The sequence below is a fragment of the Vipera ursinii genome (genome assembly GCF_947247035.1).
Source record: "Vipera ursinii genome assembly, chromosome: 1".
Classification (NCBI taxonomy): Eukaryota; Metazoa; Chordata; class Lepidosauria; order Squamata; family Viperidae; genus Vipera; species Vipera ursinii.
This window is the reverse complement of record NC_139512.1, coordinates 305,147,619-305,161,739: the sequence shown is the minus strand read 5'-3', so window position 1 is coordinate 305,161,739 and position 14,121 is coordinate 305,147,619. Positions and strand designations below refer to the sequence as shown.

Sequence of the window (14,121 nt, the reverse complement as noted above, 5' to 3'; positions counted from 1 at the left end):
ACAGAAAATTGTAAGTCATGCTCAACACTGCCTTCAACAATGCCTTCATGAACAATTTAACATTAATTTATTGGTGAATTTGTGTCTAAATGATTCTTATAATTTTCTCTACACCAGAAACTGTTAAACAACAAATTATCATACCCTATTGAGGTACTATTCATTTTTAAAAGATTTTAGACAGGATAAAGAGTAGGTGTGTAAGCTTAAGCTGGTCAAGTAGTATCAATCTTTTAAAGTTTATTTACTTGCCTCTCTAAACAGGAATATTTTTTTACATTTTAAATAGTAAGGTGTACTACATGAAGCCTCTTGCAGTTATCAATTCCACAAATCTTAGTTTAGAATAAATCCAACAGAAAAAAAAATGAATTTTACAACAAGTTACTTAAACAAGGTTGGCAACTGTACTGCAAATATATTAACTGGGTCCCCACAACATTTTTTATGGATAGTCAAGAGATGGTTTAATTTAATAGTTTTTTATTTCTTTAAATTATTTCCAATAGTTGCCATACAAAACACTGCTTTAGACTACTCTTAATTTAAATAACATTTTTTGTGCGTCTGTGAGAGAGAATACAGTTCAAGAAGCATAAACCAAACACTCTCTATGGTACAGATTTGGACAGTAGCCATTTTGAACACAACTTACTTCCAAACAGATGCATTTAGAGCAGATCTGCCAGAACTTTTATCACCAACACATCACAATCTACAAACTGCAGTAATAGGCAGGGCTTCCATTCAGCAGCAGAATATATATACAATACTGCTTTTTCCTGAGGGTCCCATTTTCAGAGAGCACATGAGGCTGCAGTACCAAAGCCTACAATGGGACACAGAGATATTGTCAAAACAAGGATAAAAGCAACAGCAAGGAAAAGATTAACAGAAGCTGCCTTGATCCAGCTTTGGCAGTTATACCCTCCAACTGAAAACATAAATATCAGCAATACTGAAGAGGGTCCTCCAAATTTCCAGGCACTTTTTCATGAGATACAAATTACAGAAGGGAATTAGAAAGTCCAGTTCTGTAGAGAATCAAGTGTCCTATTTAATGTTCAAGATATTCATCATCCATTCTCTAACATGGTGGCAGTACCTAAGAAGTCTTGACATGTTAAATAAGCTAAACGATCATCAGTATGATTAGTACAATGAGAACTATCAAAAAAATCTCAGGGCAATAGGCTAGACTGAAGTCAAAAGCAAAGCAACAGAGGACAAGGGCAAATAACCTTTGAATTGCTTTTAAGAAAATTAAATATCCATGTTATCAGTAAATGTCAAGCTCAACCTGATGGAGTCTTCACTTTTATTCTATTACTTCTTTTAAATAACTATTTGACAAATGTGGCTATTCTACTAATTCTCAGTCTAAAACTATAGGGTTAAATCCACTGTTGGCCATTCACATACCCTGCTGGTATGTAGTAATGACCTTAGGAGACAGAAGGAACAGCTACAGTCTAGACCAGGGGTCTTCAAACTTGGCCCTTTTATGACTTGTGGACTTCAACTCCCAGAATTCATCAGCCAGGCATGCAGGCTGAGGAATTCTGGGAGTTGAAGTCCACAAGTCATGAAAGGACCAAGTTTGAAGACCCCTGGTCTGGACAACAGTCTGATAAATGAAATTTGAGTGGAAAGAAGAAGGCTGTGAAAGTCTCTCAGAATGGACCCTATTTAGTTTTGGGGAAAGTAAAAGTGAGGAACAGGAGGGGTACATTGAGACTTACAAGATTGATGTTAGCCTTGTGTTGTAGTTCATACAAGAAGCACAATAAGGAATTCTAGCTCTATCAGTGCTTAGCCCCTACATGTACTCTTTATACACTTATGATTGTGTATCATCTGACCCATCCACTGCGATAATCAAGTTCGCAGATGATACAACTGTGGTGGGTCTTATTTCAGGTGGGGATGAGACAGCATGTAGGGCGGAGGTACAAAAACTATCCATATGGTGTAGTAACAACAACTTGCACCTAAACATTGGCAAGACGAAAGAGATGGTGTTAGACTTCCGGAGAAAAAAGGAGGAACCTGCCCCACTTAACATCGGGGAGAACTGTGTAGAGAGAGTTTCCTCCTTTAAATTTCTGGGAGTCTACCTCTGTGAAGATCTGACCTGGAAAGTTAACACAACTCAGGTGGCTAGAAAGGCCCAACAGAGGCTTCACTTTCTTAGGGTCTTGCGGAAGAACAGGGTAGAACAACAGCTAATGACCCTCTTTTACCGGTCTACTATAGAGAGCATCCTCTCATATGGTATTGTGGTTTGGTATGCTGGTCTGACAGCCGCGGATAGGAAAGTATTACAGAGGGTAGTGAGCACAGCACAAGACATTGTGGGCTGTTCCCTGACACCACTGGATGACATCGCCAGGGCTCGTTGCCTTGGAAGAGTGAGGAAGATTCTCAGGGATGACTCACACCCTGGACGGTATCTCTTTACTCTCCTACCATCCAGTAGGAGATATAGGAATATAGCCAGCCGTACCAACAGGCTGAAAAATAGCTTTTATCCGTGGGCTGTTAGGCTTTTAACTGGGACATAATCTTATGCAGAATTGACTTGGGAGGCCGGTGTGTGGTGTAGTTGGTTCACATGGTGTGGTAGGATGGATGGTTTGTTGTCACTGTGTGTTGGGGGGAGAGAGCACGGGGGGGGGGGGAGACTCAGCTAATCTCAATGTACACATGTTGTAATTTGACAATAAAGGTTTATTTATTTATTTATTTATCATTATTGAAAAGGTACATTTAAGAGAATCTTGTGAATCTGAAAGTACCATTATCTAGGGTGAGGCTCTTCCTCCTGTCTCCCAATGTCATTCTCACATATTATTATATCTACACAAGATAATGCACCTGACTCCATAATTATCTCCTTCCCACTGACCCCCACCCACCCAAAGTTTCTTCTGAAGGTTGGGGATATTTCCTGCATTGTATGAGATATAACACAGATGATAGTGAAAGAACATTTACTATCACCAACCAATATAATTTATCAACTTTAATGAACCATGTACCATAATTGATGGATAAATAAATTGGGTGGCAGATAACTATTTAAATCCCAATGTTATTTATAAGTAAAGAAATCTTTGGGCTTGGTTTCAGGAGATTGTATACACAAAGTTATCTAAGCTATATTACACAAGTGGTTTACCACTAAAATGCTTTTACATCAGCTGGACATTTTGAAATAAGACCACAGTTTTAATTTCATGAAGCAATTTGAACTGTCTGCAGTAAAAATCTAGACAAACAAAACTACAAATGCCCAACAAATCAACTAACAAGCTGTTAACTGGCTTCTACCTTGCCATTGATTTATATCTGGAAGAAGTTTCATTAATGAGTATAGATAGTGAATAATGGAAAAATTTCATAGTATTTGAGAAAAATGTTAGCTTTGGCAATCTTGAAATGTCTTGACAATAAACCTTCTAATATTTCTATCACAGGTTTCAAAAACCTGGGGCAATCTAGAAGTTTTTAGTTCCAATTCTCATAAACCTAAGCCAAGATAACTAAAGATCATGGATTAGGCAATCGAAATGAACTCCCCCTGATTTAAATTATAGACACTTTACGCTGCATATTGGAAGTTACCTCCAATAATCTGATCCATAAGTGGAATGGCATCTGCTAGCAAAATGGATCCCTGCTACCCTTTGCAAAAATTCACACAACTCCAAATCCCATCCAGAGATTTGGGAGAGACTTGATAGCATAACATCATCATTCAAAGCCCACAACTTGATTATGTTTCAGTTATAAAACACCAAGTTATATTTCTGTAAGCTTATCCAAGATTTATAACATTAAAGAATAAACATGCAAAATTTAGTTGCTGAAATAGTCACATCATATCTGGAAATGCATTGTCTGTTCACATAATTTTTCCTTTTATAATTATATACTTTGGTACATTATCAGATGTTAAAAACTAATACTGTATTTCTGCTGGCAAGACAAAAATATTTAGAGGTAGAGCTAAGACTAGATTGCTTTAATGTGTTTTAGCCATCAATGGCATTATGCTACATCTAATGCACATGTGAAACAGTGAGAATTTTTGATCACTCCATTTGCTAGTTTTATCTTCATAGGCTGCATTACACTACACCCTACTATATTATATATCATATGTTTGTTGGAGCAGGATTATAGGACTTGTTTGGTTTCTACTACTAGACAATACTTGTTTAACCTTTCTGTGTTTGCTTTTGTTGCAATGGAGTTAAAAATCACTTACGTTTGAAAATGTCTCCTTAACATCATTAATCAGAAAATATTTCCACACAAATACTTTAAATGTCAGTTCTATATAATTCTATTTAACTAAGTATTTGACTGCCTGTTTGACCCTCCATGTAGGAATTCCTATTTTTTTAATTGCATACATTTCCATAAGTTTGTCACAGAAAAACATCTTTTGTATTTAGAAGACAGTGTCACAGAATGTCTGACTTATCCAGAGAGATTTAGGATCAAATAACTCCTAAGCTATAAAGGCAATAAGTGACCTTGGACTAACCATTATCTTATTCTGGTGAAAAAAATAGTCCTAATAGAAAATAGTTCCAATAGCCGAAGATCATTGTGAAGAAATGCGCACACACACAGAGTACACACATAAACACACACACACTGCATAAGAGCCCCTTGGAGGATGGCATATAAATAAGTAATTACAAAATTGATTATCCAGTAATTAATAGTTTAGCAACCCCCTTTTATTAACAGTTTTATAGCAATTGCCCCAACCAATTACAAAAACACACTCTGGAAATGTAAGACTATTATAATTTCTTTAAAAATTAAAATATAATTTGTCCAAATATATTACCTCTAATCTTAATTAAGACTAAATTAGTTATTATATTCTTACTTTCTTATTTACCAGTTAGCAAATCAATGTTCTACTATAACCATCTGAAAAGTTCAAGATATAACAATAATGCTATAAACATATCCTTCTTAAAATGTATTATTTTTTACTATCTGACAACAATTATGCAATTAGATGCCAAAGCTAATAAAATACCAGCAAAAGTGTTAATTTAACCAGTGTGCAAAGCATTAACAAGTGTAAAAAGTGTGACAGAATAGTATCAGAAGATACATTGGTCGAGAGACAACCCATGGAAAATAAATTGTGGCGTACTCTCGACAAATCGCAACAATTAGGTACCTAGAGTGGGGGGCATGATCAGATCAATTTCTTTTTCAAAATATATTTATAATTATAAACACTCTAAACCATTTAATAGGAAAGAGAATAGCAATGGGAACATTACAACAGCTGCAAAATTCTTGTACAATTTCACCTACATAGAATGCCAAGGATAAAGACATGGAGAAAACATTACAGTATCAATACAGATTATTAGAGGAGATGTTTTCTTGTACTCCTTTGGAGCTTACAAGACACAAGGTGAAATCTGATAATAAAGTAAAAACAAAAATATTATCTGAAACAAACCGTACAATATTGTAACCAATCTCTATCATTCACAGCAAATTTATATGGCATTAGATTGTTATCAGTAAATGATAACAGTAAATGATATCAGATTAAAAACAATGGGGTCCACTCCTGAGGGCAAACTCTGGATGCAACTTATTATTTAAAAATGAGGAAATTCTAGATTTTAATAATTATAGTTTCATAAACAAATATATGTTAATATGAACTGTAAAATTATGTGAAGAAATCTCCCTAAAAAACAAAAGGCTACTTAATAAGAAAGGCCTTTAAAGGCAACCGAACCACTTGCTTCCTTTAATTATGATACTGTACTCTTTTAAAAGAAACACACTATTATGTTTATTCATTTTTCCAATATTACTCTATTATTATATACTTCAATAATATATATTCTTCTGGATGATTTCTGCTAAACCATTAATTATAACACCACCATCATCAAAGGAAGTATTTATCTCCTTTCAATAGTTACTGTAAATATTCAGGAAGTTTAGAAATATGAAATATAAATAAATAATAACCAAGATCACTTAAAATCTGTTTCCAATTACAATATTGATCTATTAATGGAGTATGAAATTCTGTTTCACAAAACCTACTGAATACTGAAAGTTACCTAATTCGGTTATTTCATTAATGCAAAGTTTTCAATAGCATTGTAATACAGTTTGCTGAGAGAAATCAGATGATGCACTAGTGACTAGCCCAACACATTATATGTATTCCACTCAATGGAACGGTTGATAGCATTTGAAGAAACCACTTTTTTCTTTTTTTAAAAATGTAGAACTCTAGCCCTAAGGAAGCAGAGTGTAAAAAATACAAGACAGGAAAGCAGCTTTGCCGGAGTTTACAGTTAAGACACATGCAGGATTAACCTTGGTTACAATTTGGACAGACCTCCAAGGAATTTGAGGGCTTTATGTCAAAAGGTAAAACAAAACTTTTCTCTGAGGAAAGCAATGACAAGCCATTTACAGACTTTTCCAGTGGGGTTCATATATTGTGCTGAGCTATTATTTGTTTTACTGAATAAATAACATTGCTACAACAAATTTATAAAAAAAGTTAACTTCAAATCATAGTTTATAAAGCACTAGGGTGTGATTCACAGCATAGCTTAAAATCAGGATACCATTCTCAAGTTAGATATAATTATGGTGAACCAAGCCCTGGAAGGCAGGGGGAAGTGTCACGCTGGGACACCAGCAGAAGCAGGAGCTAAACAGGAGGAGGAAATGCATAGGAAAGTTGGGAGACAGGTGAGTTGCCGGACAAAGGATTCATAGTCTGCCATAAATTCAGAAGTACCACAGCATTCCATGTTTGACTTCTGCTGAACTGTAGCCAATTCCAAAATTGTTCAATAGAACCTCTAAAATGCATTTCATACACACCTCTGAAAACAAACAAGACTAAAATGATTCATTAGTAGTTCAGTGTATAACGTAAATACAACCCTGAACAGTTCATTATTCTTGTAAACCTAAAATTATCATGGTGATTCTTTTTACTCTTATATTTGAACAACACAAAGACAAAACCAAGAAACACAGCAAAACTTTTAGAAAACAAATTATGTAATTGTTCATATTATAGCAGGCACATACTATGGAAGCATACAGATAAAAAAATAAGGTCACTAGTTCAACTGTCTGCTTAGTAACAGGATTTTAAATTTAAACATAATTAATGATTATCTAGGTTCTACCTGAACCCAGCCAATGACAACTGCCCACCTCTTACTGCTAAATATTTTTACTGTTACAAGGTGTTTTCTAATATGTTTGAATATTCATTCCTGTAGTTTTATTTCATGTCCCTTACTCTGAAAGATAAAGAATGTGTGCCAGCCTTATTTTTGTCAGTGTTTATATACTTTCTATATAAACCCCTTGAATCGTCTTTTCCCAAAGTTAAACTTCCGCCATTCCCTTAATCTCTTTTAACAAGCTACAGCTTCTAGTCCTTTCATCCTCCAAATTACCTTTCTTTGAACTTGTTCTAAGTGTGTCTGAATCATCCTTAAATGTGCCCAGAACTGAACACAATAAACAAGATGTGGTCTGAAAAATACAACTATTACTTCCCATGATGTGGAAAAACATCGCTTTTGCTAATGTTACCTAAAATTGCACTTGCCTCTTCTGTAGCTACATCAGCCGCTGATTCAACAGCTCTAAACCAGTCATTATAAATCTTGCTTACGAGAAACGTCTTTCTCTTTAAATGCTAGGAAGCTATCTCTTTGGTACAAGACTTGTAGAAATCGGAATACTTTGGTTGGAGTCGGCAGATTAGCAAAAGTGTTCTTGAGAGTCTTCGAAGCCAGAGTGGCTCTCTCTCTCTCTCTCCATTTTCTCAAGGTTGCGAGAAGCAGGAACAGCAGCTCCATTTCCCGAAGCTCTCGTTCTCCTGAGCCTCCCCAGATTAAATCATCTGAGGACAATCGACCCTCTCCCTAAGCAGCAACTGCTGCCCATAAGGCACTCAGAAACAATTCGGCGTCCCTAATGCGCGTTCCCATACTAAATCTCTCGTTTTCGAACTTTTGCCCCCAATATTCCCACTATACGAAGTTGCTGAAGAAAAGGAAGAGGAAGAGCGGCAGCCGTAAGCCCCGATCCGCGTTCCACCTCGAGCCGAAACGACGGCGACCTGGGAGCGGACCTAACCCCTCCACTTTGGATCAGGAAAAGGGTGACTTCTTCCACCTTCCCCCCCCCCCCGCCTCCAACACACAAACACACACGTTCACGTACACTTACCGGCATCATCTTGGCTCCGAAACGCATTGAGGCGGGTGGTGCAGGTTCCGGGACCAATGACTGGGGCCTGGGGAGGCGGAGCGGCCTGCCGTCTTTTCCCTAGGAACCTGTTGCAAGAGGCGGTCCGGATCGCGACGCTTTCCAAATGGCCGCGCGCTTCCTGGCCTGTGATTCCCGCAAAGCCCCGCCGCTCTCGCAGCTCCGGGCTTTGTCTCTTCGAAGCCCGTCCGCGGTCTGCTTCGGCTCAGGCGGCCGCGGCCCTCCAGCCCACTCCGAAACTATTCCCCGCTGGCTCGGCGAGGCTGAGGAGTGGAGCCCCGCCTGAGTCCCACCCCCAAATTGGGCTGGGCAGAGCTTCGGCAAGCTCCGCTCTCCTCTCCTCTGCTCGCTCAGGATGGAGGAGAATTAGTGCCCTGGGGCCTAAAGCGAAATTCCCGCCATTAGTTTGGGAACAGCATCGCTTTCCACCTTTTCTGAAGCGTGGCCTGGGGTAGGTTCAAGGAATACTCTACCTGGCTCTTTAGGGTTGCACGAAGGTGAAGCTCACCAGTTATCTATCGCGGCTGAAGTATTCGGCCCTTTATCTTTGTTTGATCCTTGTGCGGGCAATTCCACCCTTTCTTTTGCATTAAATACAGCATTTTTTTTTTGTTTTGGCTAGTGTAGCAGTTTTTTTTTCGAGACGGAGATTTGTTACATTCTAAAGAATCGACCCTTGCATTCCAAGCAAATAGCTATATATTTCCCCAAGCCAGCTAAAGTTTTAAAACAATTTCATATCGCAAAAGGAAGTTTGTCGTTATAATACCATAGTTGGTAAATATTTGCTATGTATTAAAAGATGTTAGACTGAGATTCCATTAAAAGAATCCTATTTTTCCAACACTTGAAAAGTTTCAACAACATTGACATACAACCTCCCATCACTATTAAATTATCATTGCTATTAAATGAACATGGTTCAAGTGGGATTTGCTAATATGAATTGATTTTTTCCTTTTATGTTTTCACCCTTTTTGATTATGTAATGAACCCTGCTAGACTACAGGATGCTTTTTTTGTTTTCAGTGTCCTCTAAACTTAGTAAATGCAATTACCTCATAACAAGGCACTGAAACTGAATCACTAGCATACTAAGATTAAGTGACTCATAATATATGAAAGAAGTATGAAACTGGTTAAATTAAGCACGAGTAACAAGTAGAAGTTTCTCAGATCAGAGAGCACATTCTCATTTATTTTCACTACTGTATATTATTTCTGGATATCTTTTCATATTCAGTTTATCTACTAAGAGTTGGTTATATTGAATTCAACTCATTTTCTTTCAAAAGACTGAGTATAAGACTGCACCTTTACTTGTTTTTCAAAAATCCATTGTGATATAAACATTGAGCCATTTAGAATCCGTATCTTATTCATATTCAACTGACATAATCTCTCACAGAATTTTTAGAGAAACAAAATCTTGTTGGAAGATTTAAAATTTGTTTAAAATATGAAGTGCTTGTCTAAATCAACAACTTACAAACTATAAATACATAAAGCAGGAATGAGCAAATGAGGATGTTGGGGAAAGCTGAAGACAATTTATAGCATTTAAAAGATATGATGCACCCACGCTCCAGAAAGTAGCCAAGCTAGGACTAAGTGGGGCAAAGACAAAATGGAAGTTGATTTAATTAAACATTAAGCTTAGTTAACATGTTAAGTGCTGTTGATATTACGGTTGCCCATATGTTTATTTTACTTCCATCAAATTGAAAATGTGAAGATTTTGAGAAGAAATCTGTGTACTGTTATAAGAGATTTCAGGGACCATTTGAAGAACTGGAGCCTTAGCTTGCATACTTTTAGCATATAGCACACTGTCCAAGTCATACTAAAACTATATCACCTAAATCAGACATGTCAAACTCGTGATGTCACGTGACATCGCACAACGTATCGGGACGGTTTTACCATTGCCGGCAATGGGATGGGCACGGCTTCCAGATGACGCATCCAGCCTGCGGGCCGGCAGTTTGACACCTCTGACTTAAATGTTAGTGAATATTGCATTTAGGATATGTAAATCCAAAATGGATAAGAGCATGTATGATGAATATTTTATTTTTTAAAAAAATATATAGGTTATTTTGGGGATCAGAGAATCTACAAAAGCTATAATATTTGTTCCTCCTTTATCTTTCTCCCCCAAGCCCCTAATATTCTGGGGGCTTAATAGAACTTTTTAATTTTTATTAACTACAAATGAGATAGTTCTATTGCAGGATGAGAGTTAGATTTATGGTAGTCAAAAATCAGGAGAAGCCTGGTAGCATCTTTTCAGGCTAATACATTTTATTAAAAAGCATAGCTTTTGTGAACTATGTAAGATAGCTGTAATGCACTAAAATTTAGAACTTTTCATAAAAAATCTATTTGCCTGAGAAATGTTAACAAGTGTATTAAAAAGCAATCTTAGGCTAGTTGGTCCATGGGAAAATTATTTAAAATAACAGGTCACAGCTTGTCCCACCTTTTCAAGTTAATTTGGAATTGCCAGCTGTGGATTTTGAATTAGTTGTACTAGTAATCTAATCTAATTAGTTGCTCTCTACTAATCATATCTTAATACTCAAAGTGCTGTTTTGAAGTATTTTCTTTGGTCATTGCCATGACTGAGAAGAGGAAAAATATATTTGTAATTCAAAAATAAATCTGAAGCTTATATAATAAGTATGAAAGAGTTAATTGTACTGTTTGCTGTTCCAACATGTTGCTAAGAGACACTGTTGAGCTTAGTTAGCCAATGAAAAACATCAGTGATTACATAATAGTGTTGCTATACTTTTAACAGTCTTGCTCATCAAAATTCTGTAAGAATTTGATAGATTACATTAATTGGGAAAACTAAATTTTCATTGCCAATAAAAACTGAGATGTGTCCTTTTTAAAAAAATTCTGCTTTCCACTAGAAATCTCACTGTTTAGGAGCAATAGCAAATATAAATCTCATTATGAGTGTCAGTTCAGCCATGTACTCTTGATTGCTTTTTTATGTTGCCAAAATTGTTTCAGGCTGGAGAAGAATCAAATAATATTTTACTTGCTGGGAACTTAAAACCAGCAGATCTGAAATGTTAAAACCAACCATTTCCTTTTCTGTGCAATGTACACTAAAATTGCTATGGAAAGGGATTATTAGTTTTATAATAATATATAAACTTTATAGTATTCTTTAAAAGATTACTACCAATGAATTTTAACTTAGACTTTTATAATTCTAATTATAATCCTATTATTATTTTGCAACATCTTATTAATACTTCTGAATAATAATGGTTAATTGTCTTAAGTTTTGGTGTTGCAAGAATTATTGTTTGGTTATTGAGAGAAAGAAAATTGCAGATTTACTTTTAGGCAGGGCTTTTTTTCTCATAGAATGCTCAGAACGGAGTTCCGGCACCTTTTTTGGATGGAACATTGTAGGGTAGGCAAGGCGGGTTGTATGACGTGTGAGTTCCGGCACCTTTTTCTTTTACAAAAAAGCACTGCTTTTAGGACACTAAGCATTATGTTACATTTATATGGTTCTTAACAGTCTCAATGGTCCATTTTCAAACCCATGTGTTATTGTGAAATCATTACACAAGTGGCTGCAAAGGATCCAAATAACATTCCTTCAAATCACATGATCCATTCAGGAGTGTTGAAAATACTTTTCTGCAGATATCATTTGGATTAAGAAAGCCATTTTCCATTCACTCAGATTTAAATTAATGGTTATAGGCAAACTACATTTTCTCTGTAGCTTCCACTTCCATTCTAGCTGTGAATACTGCTTGAAATAATATATATAGTATAAATTAAATTGCCTTTTCAAAGTTGGGAGATTGCACTTGATTTAGAATGTGGTCAATAGCAGTCTGGTAGTACTATAGATGTGGTCATTATGTGGTCGTTAGGAGTATGGTAGGAGTTCAGTAGTACCACAGATGCAGTATTACAGTATCACATTGTTCAAGCCACAGGGTTTTCATGTGCATCATCATATAAATAACACAAATTATGTAATTAGTGCAGAACATATGATTGACACAAAATACACAGTTTACGGTACTTCATTTGATGTCCTTGCTCCCCTTTAGATGCACACGTATAGGTAATATACATTATAGCCCTAAGTTACACCAGATGCATTGGTTGCCAATTAATTTCTTGTCTCAATTTAAAGTATTGAAATTTTGATTATCATTATTGACTTAAAAGGGTGGTATCATGCTGTCTTAGGGATACTTAGGCTACATAAAGGAGGGCTCAGATGGTTATCTTCAGGGCTGCGTGGAAGAGTTTCTACAATACCTGATGGATAAAATCACTCAAATTTGCTCTTGGCTGGAGTCCATGTATCAAGCAAGTCTATTAGAGATGCCCAGGGAACACACATTTATCTGTTAATTGGGAGCAAGGTCCTTGGGGCTGTCAGCACTATTACTTGCTTAATAGATCCCCCTCTCTCTGGTTAGTGAAAGCTTCCAATAATGTTGGACTTCTGGGTGGGTGATTAAATACATCATTGCAGGAGGGGGTGTTCCTGACACCCTTTAAGGAGGCCATAATCCAGCCCCTCCTTGAGAAGCATGCATTAGACCCATCCCTAGCGTACAGCATTTGTCCAATCTCTTACCTTCCCCTTTTTAGGGAAGGTCATGGAAAAAGTAATTGTATTATAGCTCCAGAGGATTCTGAATGAAACAGATTAACTAGATGCCTTTAAGTCAAGTTTCAGGCCTGGTTATGGGACAGAAATGATATTGGTCACGCTTGTCAATAATCTCTGGCAAGAGTGGGATGGGGTAGTGTATTCATCCTTACCCTCCTTGATCTTGGCTTTTGATACCATCAACCATGGTATCCTTCTGGACCAACTGTGGGATTTGGGACTGAGTGGTACAGTATTGCACTGCTTTGGTTCATTTTTTCCACAGCTGATTCCAATAGGTTGATAGGGATGAGGCCTAGCCCACAGCTGCTCTTTTGTAGGATACTACAGAGCTCAGTGTTCTCTCAACTCCTTTTTTATTTATTTCTTTTATTTATTTATTATATTTTTATACCGCCCTTCTCCCGAAGGACTCAGGGCGGTGTACAGGGCAATATTTTTTAACATCTAGATGATGTTGCTTAATGAGATCATCCAACACCATGGGATGAGATAGCACCAGTGATACTCACCTTTACATCTCCATCCCTGGTGATCCAAGTTATGCTGTGGTTGCCCTTTCACAGTGACTGGAGGCTGTAGGAGCCTGGATAGGGGACAAGAGATGTCAATTGAACCCTGGTAAGACAGAGTGGCTGTGAGTATGTGGAGCCTCACGATCTGGAGGTTTATCATCTTTAGTTCTGGATGGTGTTGCACTACTCCAGATAGACCTGGTGTGCAACCTGGGTATGGGGGCCCTAGACTCATGAGACATGCTCGAAGAGCAGGTGGCAGTAATGGTTAGGAGAGCATTTGCACAACTTTGCATTCTGCACCCTTTTCTGAATTTTGAGGCCTTGCACTCAGTCATGCATGCCCTGATCATCTCCTGTTTGAATTACTGCAATGCACTGTACATAGGGCTACCCTTGAAAAGTATTCAGAAGCTACAACTGGTACAGAATGTGGCAGTGCAGACAGTTCTGGATGCCCCGAGAGTGGCACATGTTGCACTACTGTTATGTGGTGCATTGGTTGCTGCAGTGCTTGTCAATTTGCTTCTGGGTGCAATTCAATATGTTGGTTATTACCTTTAAAGCCCTTTATTGCATGGGTCCAAGATACCTGAGTAATCTATTTTTCCCCAGTGGGAT

At 37.2% G+C, this 14,121-nt stretch overlaps 1 protein-coding gene across 2 annotated transcripts in view; it reads right to left on the bottom strand.

Moving 5' to 3' along the window:
- The window catches only part of TP53BP2 (tumor protein p53 binding protein 2), a 47,963-nt gene extending 39,393 nt beyond the window's left edge, over positions 1–8,570 (bottom strand). For both annotated transcript variants that reach the window (XM_083355932.1, XM_083355931.1), the window contains exon 1: positions 8,278–8,570. Coding sequence is in view for 1 of the 2 variants with exons in the window: in XM_083355931.1 (XP_083212057.1) it covers positions 8,278–8,304 (27 nt within the window). In the remaining variant the exon portion in view is untranslated. The remainder of the gene's footprint in view (positions 1–8,277) is intronic.
- Positions 8,571–14,121: the final 5,551 nt, after the last annotated feature.